Source organism: Protopterus annectens, chromosome 10.part0 (assembly GCF_019279795.1).
Source record: "Protopterus annectens isolate FY-2018-M chromosome 10.part0, PAN1.0, whole genome shotgun sequence".
Taxonomy (NCBI): Eukaryota; Metazoa; Chordata; order Ceratodontiformes; family Protopteridae; genus Protopterus; species Protopterus annectens.
This window is the reverse complement of record NC_056744.1, coordinates 1,320,408,725-1,320,434,694: the sequence shown is the minus strand read 5'-3', so window position 1 is coordinate 1,320,434,694 and position 25,970 is coordinate 1,320,408,725. Positions and strand designations below refer to the sequence as shown.

The following is a 25,970-nucleotide window of genomic DNA, read 5'->3' as shown; positions in this document are numbered from 1 at the left end:
GGGGGCCCCCCCCCCCTTTTTTTGGGGCACAACCCCCCCAAAAAAAAAAATTTTTAAAAAATTTTTAAACAAAAAAAAATTTTTTTCCCTTAAATTTCCCCGGGGGCCCATCCCCCGGGGCCCCTTTTTTTACTTTAAAGGGGGTTTTTTTTTCCCCCTTTTTTCCCCCGGGGAAAAATTTTTGAAAAATTTAAAGGGGGTTTTTTTTAAAACCCCCCTTTTAAATTCCCCGGGAATTTTTTCCCCGGGGGGGGAAATTTTTTTGGGGGGCCCCCCCTTTTTTTTGTGTGTGTGTGTGTGTGTGTGTGTGTGTTGTGTGTGTGTGTGTGTGTGTGTGTGTGTGTGTGTGTGTGTGTGTGTGTCTGTGTGTTTTTTTTTTTTTTTTGGGGGGGGCCCCCCCGCGGTCAATCTGATGCTAGTGTCCCCACAGATCTAGTGGTGATGAGCATGTGCATGAGGCACAGGCAGGGTCGTCACAGGCAGAGTCTGTGCCACTGGAGAACATCCCCTTCCCCCTTTTATCCCTGCCCCGGTTCAGATGCCGACACAAACCCCCAAAACCGTTGCCCATAGATGACGGGGCAGTCAGCCTGTTGTCCCGAGCAGGAATTTTGGGGGCTGCAGAAGGTGTGGGTAAAACCATGTTGCCAGTGGGACTGGTGCACTGCCACGAAGGCATGTGGCAGGTGCTCCCCCGGGGGGGCACCGCAGACATACACCTGCCCTTTCAGGGGGAGCAGCTGGTTTAAACCCGGCGATGTTCCAGACTGTAATGGCGGCGCAGGGACGGCCCGGGAGAACCAGGAAGGGGAGAGGCTGCAGAGGTCCGCAATCCGACCCCAAAAGACAGCATCCAGGCATTGGCAAAAGCACAACAGCATCTTGCCCATGGTCTGGATAGGAGACTGGGCGATATGGCTGCTCTCATCGGCCGAGGCTTGGCCATCCTTTAGCGTGCGCGGTCCGTGCCGGAACACCAGGTAGGGGTGAGGGGATGGGGGCCGGGGGGGTGCCAGCAAAACCACCTGCTGCAGGCCAGCGTGTGCGTGCCACCCCCCACGCCCACACTGACAGTAATGGTAGCAGTAGCACTGCAGCTGCCCCAAACCCTCCACACCAGGACAGAGCAGGCCACGGGGCGTGGCCCTGGACGCCCCCGTGGGCCCCTTTTCCCCGGGGCATGTGACATCGGAGAGGGGCAGTCTGTACCTCCACCCGGGTCCCTGCGACCCCAGGCAGGCGGGGCGCCGCCCCGGGAGACACAGTGAGCCGTAACACCTGCACTGTACAGTCAGGGGCTGCCAAGCATACCCGTGTAGGCATCACAGATGACTGAACTGTGTAAAACACACCCACACACAGCAGACACAACTGTAGGGCTCCACCACACCCACATGCAATCTACATAGTCATGCCCACTCAATGCACTGGCCCTTACACACACACATGATGTCATCCATTGGTACAGCCCATGCCTGTGGCACATATCACCCTGTGCATATGATTAAGTCTCTGCCGCCTGTGAGCCACACCATCAATGCCCGGGTTTAAACTAACATATTATGATGCACAGGGTGGGAATGAGAGGTGTATTTATACCTGTGTAATGCTGTGTTTTTGTGGGTGTGTGTTTGGGTGGTGACAGGGGGATGTGATTTTGTTGTCCCGGGCATCATGCAGCAGACATACCATGCAGGACAGGTGCAGCATTCATTTATATGTGTACACAGTATGTGTGGTGGTTACATGTGTAGCACCATGTCGGGCAGTTAACCCGATGATACTGATGGTGTACTTGCCGGGCCCACTGGGAGCACTGTAAATTCCCCACGGAGGGGTGGGGTACCCACAGGCATGTCTGGCAAAATCAGCATAGCACAGTTACCCCCATCCGGGATGGACCCCCTTTCATAGGGACACATGGGTGACAGGATATGTGCCCTACGACATGTGTGGACCTAGCATGACTTTTGTGGTCTAACACCCCCCAGGATGGGGATGCCATATCCATCAGTCCCCAGTCCCTGGTCTAGCAGTGACACACAGAGGTTGACTGGGCGTAACTATCGCCCCACCCCCCATTAGCAGTCCTGGACAAAAGGGAGTCAGGGCCTTTCCTTCACATGGCCTGGCACCCCCCCGTGTTGGGGTGGGTCTGGGGTTCCCCGCCCCCCCCACTCATCTTTGGGTTGAGGTGTCTGACAGGCTTCTGTGCCCGTGTTTGCATGGGGCCCGGGAGGTGGAATGTGCCCATGTCACCCAGGTCAGACATGGCCCTGTATGTCAGGCACAGACCCCCCCGGAGCAGCTGTGCTGTGAAGATCCACAGCCGGGGTCCCCTTGGGGCACCTTGTGAAAATGTCCTAGCACCGCCCTCCCCCCCTTGTGGAACGTTTGGGGCCTTCCGAGTGCTGCAGGCGGGAGGGTACAGGCCCATGTGCCAACCGCATTGCACTGGTGTGTGATGTGTACAGGGGGACAATGAACACCCTGATGTGGTTGCCATTCCATCCAGACCAGGAGGCCACAATGGAATGTTTTACACCCACATTGCCATTGTGTGTGTTGACAGAGGTTGCCGACAGGTGTGGTAGCCATTTCCTGAACATGTCCACCATTTTAATGGTACCACCTACATGTGACATTGGGGAACATGTTCTTCACACTTGGGGTGCACCTTCTCTGGCATTTGGGAGCAGGCCATGGCTCTCGCCTCAGTCATCCTTGTCTATGACGCCCCAGGTGGATGTTCGGGAACATGGGGGGTTGGGTATTTGGGGTGCGTAGTCATCTGCATACCTTGTCTGCTACAATCCCCTATGATTGCATGCACATTGGAAGGTCGGATGCCAAAAACAGGAGTGAGCCCTGTGGGCCTCCACTGGGTCCAGATATGAGTGTGACAAGGCACCTTGAGCACCAACCCTTTTGGTGTGACCTCCAACCTTTTGTGAGAAGCATCGGGGGGCGTCCCCACATGTATGCTGGCCAGCCTTTTCCCTGGGTCCCATTTTGTGTGTCTGAACGCCCCCCCGGTCATGGTACTGTGTGCAAACCCACATCCCCATCAATGGCCTTGGTGAACACTCCAGACTGGACGAGCAGGTTGGGAGGCAGGATCCGCCCCTTTACTATGTAGTTGTGGGTATGTTCCTTTTCACACCCCCCATCTGTAACCATGACCACCTGTATGGACCTCCACACAGCTTTGCAGACAACACTTGTTTAGGGGGTGGCTGTTGGCCAAAGGGGCACTACCCCGGCATAGGGGACCACAGATGCCAACATCCATTGGGGGCATAGCCCATAGTAAGGCTAAAAGACACAGTGGGGATGTGGGCCGAGGGGCTCATAGAGGATGGGTAGCACCCAGCCAGGGAAACCATCGGTGCCCATTGCTGGCGTGTCAAAAGCCATAGAGATATGGGATCACCCAGGCCAAAAATGTTTTGGGGGGATACACTTGGTGGGATGGATATGTTCCCCGTTGGGGGATGTATGCATGGAACATGTCCTGTGGTATGCAGACAATGTCTGTGGGGGCAGTGACTTTTCCATTCTGGACCATTTCCAGGCAAGTCGGGGCCCCCAAACCCTGTCCTTACCCAGTTAAAAGGGCCCCGTGGTTGTCTCATTTCCCTCTGCAGTAAACCCCTCCCCGGGCCTTTATGGTATGTGGGGGTTGGGGGGGTATGAATGGGTGATGGTTTCCCTGGTACTGTCATTGCCCCGCCATGTAGTCCCAACTGTTGATGTACAGGTAGTCAGTGGCTGCGGTCCACCACACCATTTTACCTGTGGTGGACAAGGTCCTGATGTTTATTTTGCCTGTTGCAGACATGCATGTGGGTGGGGGGGAAGGCATTGGTTGGCGTTTGCCCGGGCTGGCCTCTGTTCAACATTGGCATGGAGGACTTGTAGGGTACCCACCGGTCATTGGGTGTGTGTGGTTTTTTTGTGGAGAGGTCATCACTGAGGTCCCCATGCTGGTGTTTTACAGTGAGTGGATGACCAGTGGATCCACCATACGGTCTTGCATCACCATTGAGGGCTGTACATCCTGTGTGGGGATATCCTCACCAGGGGATGGGCAGAACTGTGACATCCCCGGGTATGGTATGGCTGTTTAACAGTGGCCAGGGTGTGAACACCTGGGACTGCTGGCGTGTGTTGTGCCATGGGTAATGTTCCCCGGCTTTTATTTGGGTTTATGTCACCCAAAAGGGGCTGGGAGAGCATGCCCACTCACCAGTGTCCTCAGGACATCTGTGAAGGTATCCCGTGTTTGGGAGGGTTGTCTGTTCCCGTAGGCCAGTCCTACACATGGTTAATTGCCCCAAATATTCCCCCCAGCCCCCGCCCGTGGCATGGGGGTTTCTGTTGTGTGGGGCCCCAGGATGGTCCATTCCGCCACCCTGCCCCACCATGTGTATGCATGTCTGATCTGTGCCGACTCTAATGTCTGAGCATGCCCAGTAGGCAGCTGTGTAGATAGACACACAGCACAGGCCCCCGGGCTGCAGAAGGGGGCATGTGTATCCCCAAAGCCACGCCCGTGGGGGGGTTTCTGTTGTGTGGTTACACAACTACATTCGCCACCCATGCCCTGCAACATGTGTATGCATGTCTGCCCGGCCAGTCTAAGGTCTGAGCATGCCCAGTATGCAGGTGACTGATCAGTTTACTTTTTTTACTGCAGCACAACGTGTTTGTGTTCGCCCTTGGGGTGGTAACAGCCGCTCCCGTCCAACACCCCCCGGGCATTGCCTCTGCAAATGATACCACCACGGGGGGATGTTGACAGCCTGCTCAGTAAACTTTTACGTTGTTTAAAAGCTTCATTAAGGTTGTGTTTGTGTGGGGTTGGTTGTGTGTGTGTGTGTGTTGTGTGTGTGTGTTTCCAGGCCCCGCGACTGATTATGTTTTCGCCCCAAAAACATGCCTTGGCTATTGCCAACTACCTGACGGGGCCCGCAGCCTCCCAAATATGCCTGTGACAGCCTGTTTAGCAAACTTTGGGCGTTTTGTAAATGCTTCATACAGTAGGGGTTCATGTAGATAGTCGAGGGTTCCCCGCCCTTCCGGGGTGTGTGTGTTTTGTGTGTGTGTGTGTTTCCAGCTCCTCTGCGACTGATTATGCTTTTAGGCGCCCGCAACACATGCCTTGGCTATTGCCAACTATTGTCTTCGACGGGGCCCGCAGCCTCAAGTATGCCTGTGACAGGGTCTGTTTAGCAAACTTGGTAGCGTTCTGTAAATGCTTCATACAGTAGTGTGTTCATGTAGATAGTGTAGGTTCGCCCCGCCCCCTTTCCCTGTGTGTGTGTCTGTGTGTGTGTGTTTGCTGCGACTGATTATGCTTTTAGGCGGCCCCCAAAACATGCCTTGGCTATTGCCAACTATTGTCTTCGGGGGCGCCCGCAGCCTACTATGCCTGTGACAGCGCCTGTTTAGCAAACTCGGGAGCGTTCTGTAAATTTCAAAAGTGTGTTCATGTAGATAGTCGAGGTTCGCCCCCCCTTCCGGGGGTGTTTTTTTGTGTGTTTCCAGCCGCCCCTGCGACTGATTATGCTTTTAAAGCTCCCAACACATGCCTTTGGGTATTTATTGTCTTGGTGGCGCCCGCAGCCTACAAATGCCTGTGAACCCAGCAAACTCGGGAGGTTTTGTAAATGCTTCATACAGTAGTGTGTTCATGTAGATAGTCGAGGTTCGTCCCCCCCCCTTCCGTGTGTGTGTGTTTTTGTGTGTGTGTTTCCAGCCGCCCTGCGACTGATTATGCTTTTTGGCGGGCCCCCAACACATGCCTTGGCTATTGCCAACTATTGTCTTGGTGGCGCAGCAGCCTACAAGTATGCCTGTGACAGCTCTGTTTAGCAAACTCGGGAGCGTTTTGTAAATGCTTCATGTAGTGTGTTCATGTAGATAGTCGAGGTTCGCCCCGTCCCTTCCGTGTGTGTGTCTCTTTTGTGTGTGTTTCCGCCCCCCCACTGATTATGCTTTTAGGGTCCCAAAACATGCCTTGGCTATTGCCAACTATTGTCTTGGGGGGCCGCAGCCTACAAGTATGCCTGTGACAGCTCTGTTTAGCAAACTCGGTAGCGTTCTGTAAATGCTTCATACAGTAGTGTGTTCATGTAGATAGTCGAGGTTCGTTTCCCCCCCCTTCCGGGGTGTGTGTCTCTTTTGTGTGTTTCCAGCTGCCGCGACTGATTATGCTTTTAGGCGCCCGAACACATGCCTTGGCTATTGCCAACTATTGGGGGGTTGACGGGGCCCGCAGCCTACAAATATGCCTGTGACAGCGCTCTGTTTAGCAAACTCGGGAGCGGTTTTGTAAATGCTTCATACAGTAGTGTGTTCATGTAGATTGAGGTTCGTCCCCCTCCCTTCCGTGTGTGTGTCTCTTTTGTGTGTGTGTTTCCAGCTGCCCCTGCGACTGATTATGCTTTTAGACGCCCCCCCCATGCCTTGGCTATTGCCAACTATTGTCTTGTGGGTGGCGTCAAGCCTCAAAAGCCTGTGACAGCCTGTTTAGCAAACTTTTAGCGCTTTTGTAAATGCTTCATACAGTAGTGTGTTCATGTAGATAGTCGAGGTTCATCCCCCCCCTTCCGGGGGGGTGTGTTTTCCCCCCGGGGGACTGAATGCTTTTAGATGCCCGCAAAAATGCCTTTGGGTATTTCCAAATATTGTCTTGCGGGGGGCCGCAGCCTTGTATGCCTTGACAGCTCGAAAATCGGTAGGGGTTCTGTAAATGTTCATACTGTTTTGGGTTTATGTAAATAGGGAGGTTATCTCCCCTCCCCTTTCCCTGTGTGTGTGTGTTTCCGTTGCTTTAACCCTACAACTGAATGCGTTAAGTGTTCACAATCAACAGTGTGATATTTAAAACATGTTAAGACTCACAATGTTGATTGTGGACATTCTTAGACATAGCATATTTCCTGCAACCCTTGTGGCAACAAAAATTTTATGTTTTAATGCTGTTCAAATGTTACGAAAACTTTTTTGGGAACCGGGGGCTATTCTTGCTGCTGTTTTCGGTTTGTTTGTGTTTCATAGTACAATATCATGTAAAGGGGTTCATAGTATGCTTTCTGTGATGTTGACATGTGTTTTTCGTTAAAGCCCCTGCTTTCTATGCTTGGTACATCTCCATTCCATAGAAAGTGACAAATGGAAGTGTAAGGGGGGACATTTAAAGCCTGGATACCCCTGTTATGTGTTTCCCAAAGGGGGATAGCGCATACATGTCTATGAAGTACCTTTGGATACCATATGCCTGGGGCCAAATGTTTATGTTGACTGTTCCATCTACCTATGTGTGACATGGTTTGTCCATAGGGTGCCAGCAAATCTTCCCCGTTCATTGGGTGTTTGCCATGGTGTATTGACATCAATCCTATTAATTCAACGAAGGTTGTCTTTCTCTGGTGTCACCGCCATAGTTTTACCATCCCATGTCATTCCCCGGCGGGAGATTGTGCCATTGGTATCACACAGGTGACCCATCTGTTCCACTGTATGGAAGCGGGATCCCCATAGATGTGCTGGAAGGGTTTCGCCGGATCTGCCCCGGTTTTTCTTTGAATGGGGGGTGTGTACGTTTTCTGTATTCCCGGGGATGCCTTGCAACAGCTGTGGGTTCCCCAGGTTTGGGAGGGCTATGGGTGCCACTTGGCACGCGCCTTTCCAAAGGGGAAATTTCCTCTGGCACCAATTTGGGGTGCAACATTTTAATCATTTTCCAATTTTCCCGGGGGAACCCATTTTTTGCATAACGATATGGGATGGGCCCCCCCCGGGGGAAGGGGGGGACGTGAAAATTTCCCCCACCGGGAACCCTATTCATACCCCATTTCCCCTGGGGGGCAACCTTGAAGACCCTTTGCAAAAACCCCTTCCAAAGGGATTTGGACCTATGTTTTCACACCCTTGGGGGGTTAAATTTTGGGGCCTGCAATGGAAAGGTGTCATATTAAAAAACCTGTTTGGTGGTTATTCCCGTGGGTTTTTCCGGTTTTTCCCCTTCCGGTTCCCTTTTTGCCCCACCCAATTTTTGGAGTTTGGGTCCTTCCCCAAAACCCATGGGGGTTTTGTAAAATTTGGCAGGGTTTGGAAATGTTTCCCTTCCCAAGGGGTTTTGAAATTCCGATGTTTTCCCCTTCCCCGGTTCTGTGAAACCCCCTTTTTTATGCCCCGTAACCCCCTTTTTTCCCAATTTTTCCCCCGGGGTTACCTTTAGTTCCCCGGGTTTGGGTTTCCTTTATTTTCCCTCCAGGTACCATTTTGGGAACTATCCCCACTTTTTGGATACACCCGGTGCCCTTTTATTCATGGAGGTGGATGTTAAATTATTTTTCGTGTTTCCTTTTTTAGTTGTTGGGGTTTCCTTTTATGTGTTCCACCCGGTTGCAAGGGGGATTTTCCGCGGTACCGGGGAAAACCCCCCCAACTGGTAGGGGGAAAACCTTTCCCTGCCCTTTAGCATTCCCATGGGGTTTTATCCCGGGGTAAGGCGTTTTTCCCGTCCGGTCCCCAACGGATTTCCCAAAAAACCCCCGGTTTTTCTAAGGGTCCACTTTTCCCCTGACGTTTTGTCCCCCTGGGAAGGGGCCTTTTGGACACGGAGTTGGGGAACCCTTTCAATGCCTTTTCATTCATGGGGGTTTCAACCTTAAAATGGGGTGGAAGTCCTGTCCCAGTCCCCCGGGCCCGGGGCCGGGTTTCAGGCCCAAAAAAACCCAGAATTTTTTATCCCAAGGAACCAGGGCTTTTTAAAGGGAAAGGTTTTACCTTTCCCCATTGGCCCGTGGGGGGTTACGGGTATGGCCCCGGGAGTCTGGGGACCCCTGTTTTATGCCTGGCCATTTAAAGGGCCCGGGATCTAAATTTAAAAACCTTGGTCCTTTTCCCCCTTCCTAAACACTTTGGTATATTGGCGAAAAAAGAACCGGCAAAACAAAACCCCCGGAAAATTTTGGGGTTTTCCCACAAATGGGGGGCCGTGTGCATTTGAAATTTGCCGGGTTTAAATTCCCCAATCGGAAAAGGGTAAAAATTAAAATGCCGTTGGGGGAAGTTCCCCAAATCGGGTTTCTTTACTTTCCCAAACGTTTTTGCATGGGCCTTTTTCTAAACCAACGGGAAAAAGGGTTAAAATTTCAAAGGAAAACCTTCCCGGCCCATTTATAAAGGACCAAAATTTTTGGAAATTTTTATCGGGAAAAGACATTGTCAAAATAACAAAAATACATTTTTAAATATTTTACTTTAATTAACGGGGCACCGCCCCGGTTTCCCCTGGGCAACCGCCCCAAAACCCCTTCCGGGGTGGGGTTTGGGGGAAATAATCCAAAAAATGTTTTATGTTGGTGGACGTGTTTTGTTCTTTGATTTTTCGGAAAATATTCTATCCGGTTGGGGGTGCCAGGGAAACAATTACCCCTTTTAAAATATTAAAAATTTTGGAAATACCTTTTTCCGGACACATAGTTTTGATAATTGGGGAGAGTGCACCTTGAATGGTTTGTGTTGTTGTCATTAAAATTTTATACCCCGGTAATAGTACATTTTCCCTAAACAAAAGCCCTTTTTAAGGGATATTTTGCTTTGGGGAAGGGGCGGGGTTTAGGAACATTTCCTAATTCCCCGGTTCCCCTGGCCCAAGCATAAATTTGCACCAAAGGGGGCGAGCGCTGCATATCCCTATGCATAAGGGGTTTCAGGGGGTTGTGTGGTTTTGGGTTTGGTCTTGGTGGGGCCCATTCCAAGTTAAATAGTCCTGGGCCCGTTTTTTCCCGGAGGTTCCCCCGGAAAGCAACCTTCAGGGGGTTTATTTGTAACCGTTTTTTTGCACATTGGGCGCTAAACCACCCATTCTAATTTTGTTCCCTTGTCCAAAAATTCCCAAGGGTTTTCTTTCGTGGGGACTTTACTGGCCACAGCATGTTCCCTTGCTTTTTTGGCCCTTCCCTTGGTACCAACATTTAAATCCCCCAACAGGGGCGCCAAAAGGCATCCTTTCCTGTTTTTAAATTTTGGGGCTCTGTTTAAATTTTTTCACAAAAAGGCCCAGGTGGGATTGTTCGGCACCCGGGCGTTCGTGCAGCTGCTTTTTCCCTTTGGGGGAACAGGCCTTATTGTCCCTTTGCTGGGGTTTGGGTTTTTGGTTTGCCCAAATGAAGGGGCCCGCCCTGACCCCGGGCGGGTGTTAGTGATTCCCCCAAAAGGCCTTTGGGGGTGGGGCCAAGGGGGTTACCATGTCACCGGGCCCCCCTTGGGCTTAAACCTCCCCAAATGATCCTTGGAAAAATCCCGGGAACAACACCCTGGCGGCTAAACCCACTTCCATTCCCAACCCCCTATGGTGTGGGCCCGGGGAAAATTCAAAGGGTTTTCCTTATGGCCACTTTCCCCCTAGCCCCAAAACAGTCCCGCTTTTGGGCCCGGTTGTTCACCCAAACCATGGGGTTTTAAAAGGGTTGAATTTGCCCCAACCCAGGACATTCCGGGTTGTCCGGGGGGTTGTCCCCTTAAAAGAAAGGGGCCCCCCTGTGGAAATTTGTTTACAAACGAAACCCTTGGGGGGATTAAGGGGCACTGGCAAGGGGCCCCCCCGGCAACCCGACGGTAAGTAGTCTGCCCCTTTGGCCCGAAACATTACCGGCCATTTTCTGGGGTAAAGGCCTTTCCTTTCCCGTACCTAAGGGAAGGCCCCACAAAACCCCCTGGGGTTACTTGTAAACCCCACGGGAAGAAACCTTGGGTAAGGGTTTAACCGGGGGAAAATTCACCGAACCCCACATCCCTCCTGGGCTACCCACACCAAATTTGGGAGTCCCGGGAAAGGTTTTTAAGTAAGCAACCGGGGTTAACCCCCTTTTTTTATGCCAAAACCGGGCCAAAAAAGCCCTTGGGGGCGGGTACCTTGGAGGGCCCCCAAAGTGGGTAATGGGCCAGAACATTTCCACCCTAAAGCCAAAACAAGGGATCCCCATGGGTTCCCCACCAAAAGGTGGCCCACTGACAACCCCGGGTTGGGGGAATTTTTTTAACCCCACACTGGAAAAAGGTGTTAATTGCCCACCTCAAAAGGGTTACACCCGATAGGGGGGGCCCGGGGGGCCCCCGTATCACACTCCAAAAATAGATTTGGGTCAATGCCCTTGGTTATTACCCAAACCCAAGTTTTTAAAGGCCCCAAATTTTTGCAAAAGGGGCCCGGAATGGATCTAATGGGAACCCCGATAAAACCCCTTAGGGGACCCGGGTTTTGGGTTCAACCCAGTTTTAGCTTGGGAAAAAAGGGGATCCTGCCCAACACGGGTTTCACCCAAAACAGGGGGTTTTACCCCAAACCCCCCTTGCTGGGAAACAATCCCCTACAGTACCCCAACCCCGGGGGGCCTTCGGAACAATATTTTGGAAATTTATTTTTTAAAAACCTTTTTGAATGTTTAAACCATTTTAAACCATTTGGGTTTTTTAAAAAGTCAAAACACATGGGAAAAGGGGCCCCTTCATATTACAGGGGGCCCGTTTTTAATTATTGGGGCCCTCCTAAAATATTTAGCTTACCCCAAGTCAGACAGGGGTTTTTTGGGTTCAAAGTTTCATAATGTCAAACCATTTTTAAAGCGACCTTTCAAGAATTTCGAGTCCTCACGTGTGGGGTGTGGGAACCCCAAAAATTTTTTCCGCTTTTGCCAAAGGAAATTAGGCCTACCCTAAAGAAACCCAATTAACCCGAAAATAAGGTTTGGCTCCCCTTTTAGACAATTTAAATTTTTTGGGGAACCCAAAAATTTTTAAAGCCTTTAAAACCTTGGGGTTTCTCTGGGTTGGTAGACCTTCCCACATTCCCCTTTTTTATTTATGGGGTTTCCTTTTTTTGATGGGGAAGGGCAATTGTCCCCTTTTAAAACCACTCCCGGAACCCTTTTAATTGGGACAATCCGTAATGTAAATTTCCCAACACCCGGAAAAGGGGTGGAAAAAGGCACCCAAAGGGGTTCTTTTACAAACCCTTTCGGGTCCCCCCCAGGGGCCCAAAATTTCCCGAAAAAACCCAGGCCCGATTCTACCCTTCCCAGATCCCTTTCTGCAAAGTGGCGAACCCCAATCCTTATTTTCTAAGGGTGTCCCCGAAGGCCCCCATACCCCGGGAATTTTTTAAAGGTTGGTTTGGACGGTTCATCAACCCCGAAAACCTCCTATTTTCCCGTGGGGTTGGGGCCAAAAGTACTGGTTTAGGGCACGGCCTTCTTTGAACCCGAAATTTTTGGGGGTTTAAAAAAACCTTCTATGAAGTTAATTTCATTTTGTCCACCTGGTCTTTTACCGGGGAGTTCCCAAATTCCGGTTTGTTTGTAATTAAAGGTTCACATAACCAGTGGGTTGTTCTGTTAAAAATTTCAAAATCCAAAAAGGGACCAATTTATATAAACCTCAGACATTTCCCAATGGGCATATGGCATATATTTCCAAAATTTCCCCCCGAAATTTTTTACCTTGGGGAATTTAAAACCCTTTTCTTGTGGGGGGAAAGTGTTTTAAAACCCAAGTGGGTTTTTTGTGCCCTTGTTTTGGGTTCCCCTGGAAAATCTGCCCTTTTGCGGGGTTTTTGGGTTGGGGTTTCTTTGGGAACTGAATTCTGCGCCTTTTGGGCCGACAGTGGCTTTGTTTGTGGAATGTCAACTTGGCCCCTTTGTTTTCCGGGGGATGCCTTTCCCCTTTTTATTTACCTTTCCCCTTTTGGGGGGCCAAACCCTGGGCCTACTTTTTTTATTTTCCCTACAATTTTCCTCCCGGACAAAAAGTATAATTTTCACATTTACACCCATTTGCTTCCCCATATGGTTTATTATTTCCAAAACAGGTGCCCACACATTACGGGGGGGAGGATTTTGGCCCCCGGGTCTACATCCCCCCTTTTCGCACGGTCCCCACAGTCTTTTTGTGTGTGGTGCAACTTGGCCCTATGGGGATTTTGTGATTGTGCTGCTTCTGGCAGCTATCACCTTGCCGCATGTTGGGGACCCGGTACAAAGGGTGTTCCATTTCCTGCTTTAACCCCAAATTTTTCCACAAGGCAATGGTTTCATTTTTAAAAGGAGAGTTGCATTTCCTTTACAGGGGTTTTCCCCCAAAAGGGCAAACCGGGGTCTTTATACCCAAAAACCCTTTGACCCAAACCCAAATTTTTTAGTACCCAAAATTTCAAAATCCCCAAAAAATTTCTGGTTAGCAAAAACTATTTAAAACCCTCCCTGGGAAAATTTTTGTCACTGTTTTACATAAAACCACCCGAACATTTCACCTATTTCATTATTTAAACCTGTTTTCCAATGGGAAAACCTTAAATTTAAAAACCACTTCCTTTTTTTGCCAAAATTTTTGGGTTTCCACAATGGCACCCCTGTTGCTTAGGGAAAGGGGGTTAAACTTTTTCGGACTGTGTCCCTTTTTGGCAGGTTTTTGGGTTTCAAATGATCCCTTTTGTTTTTTTTAGTTTCCCCGGATGTCTTTGGGGTTTGGGTTTCCCCTTCCCATGGGGGTCCCTCCATGAAAATTTACTACTGTTGGGGACAAATTACAAAACCAAAGATTCTGGAGAAAAGGTTTTATTTTAGGGGGAAAAGGGGGCCCCCAAACCCTCCCCGGGGGGGTTTTTCCCCAAACAACCCCCAGAAAAAGGGTTCTTTCCCAGAAACCCCCCTTAACCAATTTTTGGGCCCCTTCCCCCTTAGGTGGGGGGGATTAGTTTAAAACCCTACCCCGGGGCGTGTTGTGCCATTAATACAGGTTTGCAAAATTTTCCCTGTTGCGGTGCTTTGGGCCCGTTGGGGGCAGATTTAGTGTTTTGTAAGGTTTTTCCCCAAGGGGCCTCTTTTTTAAAAGTGGAATGTAAATGTAGGCCCCTTTTGGATTTCCTTTTGGAATTGGGTTTTCCCCCCGGGTTGTAAATTTTTGGTTTTCAATTGTGGGTGCCTTCGGCCATGGGTTTCCAACCCCGAAAAAATTTCCCATACATAAGTTAGGGTTAAAAACCACCTTTTTTTACCCTTCCCAGAGGTTTTAATTGGGGGTAAGGCCCCTTTTTTTTTCGAAAAACCCCCCAAAGGGCCGGGAAAAATTGCCTGGGAAAAACACCGGGAAGGATTTACATTTCCCCGAAACCCTTTTTTGAAAATTTTACGTTTCAAACCCAATGTTCGGGTTAAGTGGGCAGTTTTTTTGGGCCCCTTCCCCGGGGTTTCTGGGGGGATTGTCTGCATTCTTCCCTTAGCTACAAGGGCCCTTCCTTTGGGGAAATGTGTTTTCCTGTACAAAATTTTTTTTTCAACCCCGAAATAAAATTTAAAATTTTGGCTTTCCCTTTTTTTTTTTTTTTTTTTTTTTTTTTTTTTTTTTTTTTTTTTTCCCCCCCCCCCCCCCCCCCCCCCCCCCCCCCCCCCCCGGGCTTAAACCTTGCCCAAGGGTTTCAAGGGGAATTTTCCATCAAAAGTTAACAAGGGGGGGGTTTTTTGCCCTTTCCCCCCCCAAATTTTTTCATGCCAAGGGCTTTTTAGGTTCCCGCCCGCCATTAAAAATTAATACGGTTTAACAATTTTCACATACGGGTGTCCATCCATGACAATTGCCTACTGGACAGTAGTATAGGGCTGTACACATTACACACCTACATTTAGCATTCTCCGGAGTATGGTTTGCATTATTAGCGTGAGTAAGGCAGGTGATACGCACATCCCTCCCACGGGCGGAGAAAGGATTGCCTGCGAACAACACCGAGCACAGAGTCTACATACCCAGAATCCCTTGACTGCAACAATTGACAGTACCCATTACACATCCGCCATATGTGCGGGACTGTGATGTGGGCGCAGTTCTATGGACCCGGTACCCTGGGTATTGCTGTGCATCTGTGCTGCATTACATGCATAGCTATCAGCAACATTAAACACTGTTGCGGTGCATATGTGTACCTGTGACGACACTGATTTCAGGTACGCATTGAAATAAGACATAATTTGGTTCTTTCCACAATTTTTGGGTCCTACAATGGACACCACTGTGCATATGTAAAGTGTAGAGCTTGTCAGACTGTGTCCTTGTGAGCATTGGGTTTCACTGATGCTGTGTGTTCAGCAATCGTATGTGTGCTTGACTACCCATACTGTGTTGTGCTACAGGAACCATGTCTTCCGACACCAGAAACCAATGCTATACATCCAATGTTGCAGGTTAACAACCACTTTCATACCATACCCAGAGGTCACGATTGGGAGGTATTGCCACTTTATTATCGGAACAACACCCCAGACTGTGTACATCATGGGAACTTAAATTGTTTTCTCATGGGAATAACACAGCCTTGCAAGGCACCTTGTACATTACAGTATCCTTTTGTGATTGTAGCTGTTTCAAGGACCCTAGACTGTTACGATACAGTGGACAGTTAATTTCTTGATACGTTGCTTTGTCTGTCTGGTAGGGAGTTGTACTGCTATCTTCCATTGAGCTCACAAGGCCATCCTCCTCTGGGGAAGGAGTGCTGTTATGCATGTACATACATTTATTGTTCTGTAACCCAGCAAATAATTAATGATGACAGACATGAGCCTGCTGTCCTGCTTACTGCCAGGTTCAGAATTCCATCACAGTACAGCTTAGCTTCACCAATTACATGCAGGCTTAGTTCTGCTGCCATATTGTACGGTACAATTCAATACATTATATAGTATTTCGAGTGTAAACTGGAACTTCATATGTGTTTCTATATATTTTACGAACAACATCCATCCAGCCATATGCATGTTGTTCCATCCTTTACCTTGACCGTGTGTATTTGTCCGTCCAGCCACGCTAATCTCCACATGTGATGTCCCAGTTTCCCCTTCTTTGCCTGTAGCACCCTGTTAGGATGTCCTGTGTGTTAGGCACCTGTTCCGCTATATGTGATCGACTTCACTGCAAAGATAATCGTCGATGCGGTGGTCCAACGACCCGACTTGTCCACATGTGTACACTTATGTGCACCGGGTCGTATGCAAACCTAGATGGTTTGGACGGGTACATACTACATGCCGGATGTACACATTCTGCTGACACATTCACATGCAGCCATTTACATATCTGTACCTGCGGTGGGTTGCTGACATGTGGGGTACGTATTTGCCCGCGTGGCATTGCCTAACACAAACATCTTACCACAGTTCAGGTATGCACATTGTGTGTGGTTGTATGGCTGCACACGGATGCTAGCAGGTTTGGGTGCAGGCGTATACATGGGTGTGACTGACATGTACAATGAGGCTATTGTGTAGTACATCCGAATGCATGGGTTCTGCTTCTGGATATTACACTTCATCATACACCATCCAGTGTATGCAACAGAGATGTTGCTGGGTCTGGGATATGTTGCTATGCACATGTTTGCCTGTGTTTGGGGTATCTTGCTTCCTTACTGTTGTTATGTCGGCACAGCTACCCGGCTATGTACTGTCACTACTGCTTGTGACCATTATGGTTGGCACCTTTTCCAATGCCCATAGTGGGGCATGTTATGTGGACACTTCGAAATTTGCAGGACTACACATACCCAGGGCTAGTGCAGTAGACAGAACTTCACTTGTTTGCCATACTATGAGCCTATTCTGTTAGCGTTTGGGTTCCTTATTTATTTTCTTATGCCATGTCTGTGTTCCATACCGTAATGTATATGTTTTATGCTACTATTTACATGTATATTGCGGGAATTTGCGTGGCAGGGGATTGCAGGTCATTTTCCATTTTTACGATTGTTGCAGGGACACGACTGTCCAATCAGGGACTGTCCATGGCACTTTGGGACAGCAGGTAACCCTGGTGACCATGCCCATGTCGCTGCTGCGGTTTCCACCTTTTCCATTTTCAGATCTGGGATATTTCCGGGACTCACATCTGCCTTTACAGGCCGACACATACAAACGGTCACTATATAGCATAGAGATTCACTTGTTTGCCTAAATAATTTGCTTATTATTGTGGCAATTTCCTTGCTTATTCTGTTTATTGTGTCATTTCGGTATTTCTGTTACAGAAATAACCAATTCATGCTACCATTACATTACATACGGGATATCATTGTGTCCTACACTCGTAGCACATCAGCCATTTCTAATACGTTTTTTCGGGACACAACTGTCCATGGAGAGACTGCCCCAAACAAAGTGGGACAGGTGGTGACCTTAGTCGCTGCTCCTATGTCGGTGCGGCGCGCTGACATGCGGCTGTACACCTTCTCTGAGTGTAAACACTGACAGTGCATTGCGGGACAGAGGCGGTCTTATGCGTATCCTTTGCTCCTTGAACGGGTACACTTATGCCTTGGTGGCTTCTATTTGCTTCTCCGTTAATTTGGAACGGGGACTATGTTGCGTACTGTACGTGCGTTTCATTCTGCACGGGACCTGGCTGCTGACATTACTATTGTGGGCGGACCGTGGCTGTCAGCACATTAGGTTGCTCACCTCCTGCCGGCTTAGACACGCCTCCAGACGCATCCTACCTGGGCTCGCTCACGTACACTACGCACGTGTCTGTGATTCCAGTGCACTCTCATTAATATGTATATGGCGCTACTGCGCCGGATATTCCATGCACCGCCGGCGCAGGCCTTACGCCGGCCTTGCGCCGAGCTTCATGAATCCCGGGGCATTAGTAAAGTAGAAGTTAAAAAAAAAAAAGTTGAAGTTATGGAATGCCTGTGAAGTGAAGGATTTAATGTAGAAGATTTAATACATGTTACATCACAGCATGATGGAACAAGTCCCCAAATTAAGGAGAAACAGGAAGATCAGGAGACATCTGAAGAAGAAATATGGACATGGGAAAGAAAACAGATTTAATTTGGTGTAATATCTATGCAAAGGAAAAAGCAAAACTAATCAATACAAAAAGAAAACACCAAAGATATTTGAAGAGAAATAAAGACAAAGGAATCCAGACATGGAAAACTTTTCAATACAAAAAAAATAAGAAGGGAAAGAGGAAAAGTAGAAAAGGAGATTAGTAATGGAGAAGTTAAAGAAATAGAAACTGAGGTTATGGAGTACCTCTGAAGTGAAGGATTCAGTGTAGAAAATCTAATTCAGAAAACACCACAACAGGATAGAGCAATGGCCTTCCAAATTAAGAGGAAATCACTGGAACAGGAACCGATTGGTCAGGTGCCATATGAAGATATTTTGGAGCCTTCCATAGGAGACCAGTATAAACATTCACTTGATTCTGGACAGCAAGTGAAGGAACAGGAAACTGTGGAAACTCTGGCACAATCAATGTTGATGAGTGATAGACCAGAGAGTTCCCATATGACAGACCAACCCATATGACAGACCAAGATGAAATTGAAGAGAATGTGCCACAGGAAGATGCAACAGAATGCCTGCAGAAAATGAAAAACAAAAAATGTACCCTCGGTTTAGAAGAAAATGAACTAAGAGAAGAGTTGCTTGATTTAATAGAGATAGACATATTAAGATCAATGAAAGAAATAGACTGCAGAAGGTCAATAAACCAAAAAAGTTAGAAATTCGATAAAACAAATGAATACAGTAATTAGGACTGTCCGTAGAGATCCATGCAATATAACAGAAGTTAATAGGATATATTATTGTGCAGCTAAATTATTAACTGATAAAGTTCGACACAAGAACACAGGGTAGTGAGGGAGAGGAAGGAGAGAAATTGAATACCATCATAGAAGTATTGAACAGAGAAAACTATAAAGTGATTAAGACAGTAAGTGTCACTCTTAGAAGAGTATAGAAGAGGGAACAGATCAACAAAAATGCTTAGAAAGATAGACGTGATAAAAGCAATGTGTAGTATTAGAATGGATCAGGATCTATCATGCACTATCGCAAATAAAAAAACTAAAAATCTCAGTACAGGCGAAAAAAACTTAGAAGATACACAGATAAATATAAAAGAAAAGTACAAAATAAGCAATTTATTGATGGCCCAAAAAAGTTTTGTAGAGAATTGGGAAACAAGGGAAAAGGAATTGAAAGGCCACTAAAAAAGAAGAAATTTATACATTTTGGAGATGTATGAACAAAGATGCTAAATTGATAGAAGAAGTAAAAGAAAGAATAAGAAGTTTAAAGGTACAGGATATGAAATAGGATGAAGTAGTAGCCAGAGAGATTGAAACAAAGTTAAGAAAAGCCTCTAGTTGGAAAACCCCAGGCCCTGCTGCAGTACCTAACTTCTGGATAAAAGTATTAACATATTTGCATGAAGATTTAGCTATGACTAAGAACTATTTATATATGAACCCCAAACAGACACAAACCTGTCTAACAAAAGGAAAAACAATGCTCCAACTAAAGAGTGAACTTGTAAGCTACACTAAAAATTCTAGACCAATAACTTGCCTTCTGATGACGTATAAACGATATACTGGAATTGATGCTGACAAGAGTTTATAGTCATTTAGAAGGAAAACACAATTATGGCAATAGAACAAAAGGGTAATAAAAGAAAGTCATGTGGAACAAAGGATTATTTCTTGTTAAAGTCATAGTGGAGAACTGTAAAAAGGGGAAGAATCTAAGTATGGCATGGACTGACTACAAAAAAAGCATCTGATAGTATCCCACATTCATGGATAAAAGAGTGTAAGATATACCCTACATTGATTGACTATATTAAAGTGACCATGAAACAGTGGCAGTCCACTTTGCAATTAAGCCATGATAAAGGACAATTTATTATTCCAGGGATAAAATTTCAAAGGGGGATATTCCAGGGTGACTGTCTGTCATAGCTGTTATTCTGCCTTGCTCTTAACAGATTAGACCACGGCTATAATTTGGCTCCTAGAAAACAACAAAGTGTAAAGACTTCTCATCTTCTCTTTGTCTATGATTTAAAACTGTATCATCAGATAAGGAACTGAAAGCACAACTGCAAGTTGTCAAAACTTTTTCAGATGCTATAAGAATGTCATTTGGTTGTGATAAATGTGCAAAAATAACCTTTTAAGCAGCAAAACTGCAGCACTAAGAAAACATCAGGTTGGAACAAGAATGTGAAATAAAAGAACTTGAGCAAGAGGGAGTGTATAAATATTTGGGAACTGATGAAGGTTCAACAATAAAACATGAACAAATGTGAAGAAAACTTAGTAAGAAATACTTTAGAAGACTTAAATTAATCCTGAAAACAGCATTGACATCCAGGAACAAAATCCAAGCTATAAACCAATTTGCTCTTCCTGACCTAACTTACAGTTTTGGAGTGATTGACTGCCCTCAAATTATGTTGGATAGATTAGACAAGAAAACAAGAAGGATGCTTTGTGCTCACCACATGATTTAAAAAATCCGTGCATAACAAGATTATATATTTGCCGTTCTGAAGGAAGGATGAGCCTCCTTGAAACTGATTACATGTATACAGTAGATCTGCAATCGTGGGACTCCACACATATCTACTGACCTCACAAGACCCAAATGCAGTGAAAGTTTTGAAACATGAGGAGAATAAATCTGAGATGACTTCCCTGCTTAGCAGAAGCATATTGGTGTCAAGCAGGAATGGAAATCAAACCACAAGTATTTAAAAATCAAGCAGCAATTGAATGTGCCAAAAAACAAAAGAAAGAATATAAGATGAAGGAGAAATGAGAGGCAAGAAACGTGGAAAATGCATAAATATAGTTGTAAGTATAGAAAACTTCTGGAAGAACATCATGTTGATCAGGAACGAATGCAGGAATGGTTAAGGAGAGGCGAATGAAAGGTTAATACTGGTGACACAAGATAGTGGGCTACTTACATGTTGGTTTACAGAGTCCACTGGACATGTGCGAGAAACAGACAAATGTAGATTTTGTAAAAAAGAATTGGAAACCATTGCACACCTCTTGGCTGGTTGTGACATACTAATGGCAGATGGACTGTATACTGAAAGGCATAATAATGCAGCAAGACTGTTGCACTGGGGATTGTGCAAACATTATTGTATTAAAATATCTGAAAAAACATTGGAAACATGAGCCACAAAGCATCATAGAAAATGATGAAGTCTACATCACAAGGGATCATCCATTACCAGCAGTTGAAAAGATAGATGGTAGAAAACTTGATATAGTTGTCCATGCAAAGAAGATAAATTGAAATCGCCACACCTATACAGCATCTTGCGTACAGAGAGAAACACAAAGCCAGAAAATATCAGGATTTGCAGACAGAAAAGAGAGCAATGTGGAAGAAAGATACCCAAACAGTTCCAATAGTAGTAGGAGCAACGGGTCTTATAAAAAAGAATCTACAATCATATTTAGATATGTTACAAATACATATAACTCTGCACGAATTGCAGGAGTCATTACTGGGCACATTGTGAGTGCTACAAAGAGCAGTTTTGGTTGACATCAAAGACTGAAACAATACAAATGTCATGCACTTTAATCATACTTTGACTTAGGAATGGGGTCCATCCCTGTCATGGTATTAGAAACCCAAAACTATAGTGCGACCCTGGAGTGAGAATATATTGTTGGGGGGTGTGGGGGCATAGCCCCCCACATAATTTCAGTTTATGCACTATTATATACATGTATATCCATTAAAAATGCATTAAAACATAAAATATCAGTAAAAACTGGTTGCAAGATGTGGGGGGCTGTGCCCCCACACCCCCAACTTTATATTCTCACTCCAGGGATGCACTACAGTGGGGAACAGGGCATATACCTGTCAGTGCTGTTTTTTGGTCAAATGAGTTTTTGGTAATATGGGTTTTCTGTCAAATGAACTTTCGGTCATTTGGTCTCAGTCAAATGGGCTTTCGGTCATATGAACTTTCAGTCATACGTAGTGACCCCATATATATATCTATATATATATATATATATATATATTTTTTTTTTTTTTGTTTACAACGGCCCCATCATTCTATAATTGGCTGCAGACATACTTCACAACTTTTTCTTACAGCTTATAAAATGGGCACCTCTCCCAAAAATAATATAAACCCCACTTTTCCCAACCACATCCTGATCTTTCCTTGAATGTTTCCAACATGTACTTTCCTCTGGTTGCATTCTGCCTTTCAAAAATGTCCTATACTCCCATTTTTACTTTTTTCACTGGTTGAAAGATAAATTATATTGTGGCCCTTCACATTGAGTTAACTACTTTCCTGCATCACTGCCTTTATGTGCATGTTGATGTGCTGAGAGCCATTGAGGTCCGTTCATACATAATGTACATTTAGCATGCATGCAGCATGCTTTTGTCACCAGTGGAATTGTTAGCTCAGTGTGGTCACTGGTGACATGCTTCTGGATTTCAGGATTATTGAATAACATACATTTTGCAAATATATATATATATATATATATATATATATATATATATATATTTTTTTTTTGGGGGGGGTACTAGGTACTGACACAGATTTGAGGATATTTTATAAATAAAACAATAAATAGTCTACATGCACTGTTTGTCTTCTGCTAGTCTGATCAACAGATACATTACATCTATTTTGTTCAGCCAGGAAATGCAATGTTATCTGATTAACAGATAAATTACATCTACTAGGTGAACAAAATACTACATCAGAATAAGGCCACAGATAGTCCTTCTGTAAACTTTATTAAGACATTGCCAGTGCACCACAAAAATGAGCAATTAGGAAAATGCTGGAGTTGGTCTTATGGTGGTAGCCTGAGACCAACAATGATAAGGCTTCAGAAAATGGAGGAGACTAAAATGAAAGGATAAATACAAATGAGTTAACATTAGGCCATTGCTGATGGAAGGCATACTCATTTGTTTTATTAAAATGTTATAATGACCTGAAAGCAAAACAAAAAAATGCAACAAGTATGATGCACAAAAGCAAAGGGAAATGATCAAAGGAGTCTTGACAAAACTGCCACACTTCACCTCAAATACAAGTTTTTAAAAGCGGAATAATGTATCTGAGAAGCAAAAAAACAAAAAAGTAGTTCACAGCTTAAGAGAAGCAGTGGTCCTCTATAAACATGGACAGACTAACTGTAAATGCCACAAATGTAAGAAAGCACTTTGGGAAAGCAGCAAGGAGGTCCAGAAAGTCACATCAGCAGTGTAAACCCAGATGTTGTTGCTCCTTTATACAGTCAGGTGGTAAAACTTCATCCAAACTATTATATGCAGATCAAGAAAACCCATCATTTTAAGGAAATACACCAAGCAGTGGGTAAAAAAAATAGTTTAAAGTCTGCACTAGATGCTATTTGCAAAGAGATTTAGAAAAGATAATATGTACTCTCTTAAAGAGGCAGAGATGAAACATAAGAGAAACTTTCAAGAAGCTAATGGGTGTTGGTAATGTCCAGGGGCTAAAACCTTTCAAGTTAAAACTGTATATATATGACAGAGCTAGAGAGAGAGAGAGAGCACTAGCAAATCAAGATAAAAAAATGTGAAAATATAAGCTGGATGCATGTCTTTTGAAGATATAAGAAAGACTTTCTTTGCAAAGAAAGGTTGGTAAACTATTATTTGTCTAAATTTTAACACTATCCTAATTTACTTTAACTACATTTCAGCAAAAACATAATATAGTTGCAACTTTATATGTGTGTGTGTGTGTGTGTGTGTGTGTGTGTGTTTTTTACTGTAAAATCTAAATGAAACAGTCTTTCACATAAATGTGCTAAATTTATTTATGTATTTATTTATTTATTTATTTACTTATTGCATTTGTTTACCAGGAAATTCCACTGGGCCTAAGAGTCCATTTTCATTGGAGGCCCAGGTGTGACAACAACATAGATACAGAAAATATTAAACATTAATTGGTACAAAAGTTGATACAGTGTTACTCATAGTGATTCCTGTAATCTATGCAGAATATATACATAAAAGCAGTAATTTTGTTGGTTGCCAGATGGATTCATTCACAGAAGTATAAATAGAGATATATTAAGCAGCATTATTGTACCAGTATCAACAAGTGATGAAAAATAACAATTACGGAGAAAATATCACCAGTCAGCAGTAGCAAAAAGCAGTTTAGTTATCATATAAGGAGAAGGAGGAGGTTAGGTTATAGAGCAGGTACATAGCCAAGAAGAGATGAGATGATTTTTCAGTATTTGTTTGAAGGTTGTACATGATATACAAGCATACTTCATTTTCTGTAACAAATTACAACAATCCCCTGCTATACTTATCGCCAGCCACTTTACATTTATTTTGAATATACCATACTATTTTATTTTATTTTGAATATAACATTTTATAACTGGTCATTTTTGATATAACTTATTTAAACTGAAACTATGAAAGCAAATCAAGAATCATAATTACATACCTTTTCCTTCTTGTGCACAGGTTATTGTCAATAGTATTAAAGGAAAAATAGTGCCTAACATACTCATTTCTATTTTATCAATCATACAACTATGCATGTAGATGCTGTTGCGCTGTACAGATTGCTCTAATAGCTGATAACTGCCTTCTGTACTCTAAATATCACCTTGAACTGCAACGCTGTCCCTCCCCAAATCAAAGTAAACATGTTGTGCAAACCTTGTATCATGTATTTATTTAGCTGATTGCTTCACTGGAAAGAGTGCTTCAGTATCATGCTGATTTAGCAACCTAGTGAGACAAAGAAGCTGATGCAAGATTAACAATTAGATTTAATCATATGTTTTGGGGAGGGTTGTCATATTAGGAGTAGTTTGTGGCTATATGTGACTGCTGATGTAGCAAAATTATGCTTTTTCTTAAATGTCATATCAGATCAGGCAATTGTGGTTCAGCACACAGGCCTTATTTTTATAAATGAAGATTGGGAAAACAGAAATGGCCTACACTTCAGAAAAGCTGACAGCTTTTTTTAAATGAACATCTGACTTTACTTAGGGACTAAAGAAAAGATAATTTAAGGTAGCTAACAGCAAAGATTCAGAGTCACAGTAGAGATGCATTTGTTCTTCACTCACAAAACACAAAGGGCTACCAAAAAAAGTTATCTCTTTAGTGGCACTAATGCAGACTCATTTACAGAAGGAAAGGTTACAAGAGAGCTAATGCTTAAGCTTCAAAGGCCACAAGGCATGGTGGCATTTATGCTTAAAATTCAGAAATAAATGAGGGAACTGCACTGGTATATTTCATTAGATATAATGAACAGAGAATTTCTAGGTTTGGAGAAAATAAGAAATGATTACTTCCTATAAATGTGAAACAAAGCAAAAATATTAATTTGAGCTCATCATTAAGGAAATAATGGAATGCTTTAAAGGACTGTTGTCTCACTAAATGTAATGGAACCAGAGAAGAATCATATCACCATAATACACCTCTGTTATACATTTTTGTATATTTTAACTGAGTGTTTCATTTTCATAGACTAGTAGTCAGAAGATGTGAATACTGATAAAACAAATATGAAATTTAAATATGAGTTTCAGAAGCAATGTCAGGCTGTTTAACCCCTGTTTATCATAATGAGTCCAGCCCCATAATAGCACTAAGGCATACAAAGAAAAGATATACCCCCGGATTCATGAAGCTCGGCGCAAGGCTGGTGTAAGGCTTGCGCTGGCCGTGCAGCGTATAAATGGTGTAGCAGCGCCACATGCATAGTAATGAGTATGTGCTGCAACCACAACCATGTGCATAGGGCACGTGCGCGAGTCCAGGGAGCCTAACTAAGTTGCGCTCGGAGGCGTGGCCAAGTCGGCTGTCGATGAGCAACCTAAAGTGCTGAATCTTACTTAGCCCGCCTGCAATAGTAACCGCACCTATCAGTGTCCGTGGATAATGAAATGTATGCAAAGTATGCTACACATTACCCGTCCACACAAAATGGAGAACCAAACATAAATGCATGAAATACAAAATGTTCCCGTTCATGGAACAAATGATACTTAGAATACTGTGTCCGTTACGTAGTGCACTGTCAGC

The 25,970-nt window shown here is 45.0% G+C and overlaps 1 protein-coding gene across 1 annotated transcript in view; it reads right to left on the bottom strand.

The window, feature by feature from the left end:
• The window catches only part of LOC122814274 (complement factor H-like), a 542,961-nt gene extending 518,467 nt beyond the window's left edge, over positions 1-24,494 (bottom strand). Inside the window, exon 1 of the mRNA XM_044086867.1 lies at positions 24,367-24,494. Coding sequence (XP_043942802.1) covers positions 24,367-24,463 — 97 coding nt within the window. The 5' untranslated portion in view covers positions 24,464-24,494. The remainder of the gene's footprint in view (positions 1-24,366) is intronic.
• Between the last annotated feature and the right edge of the window lie 1,476 nt (positions 24,495-25,970).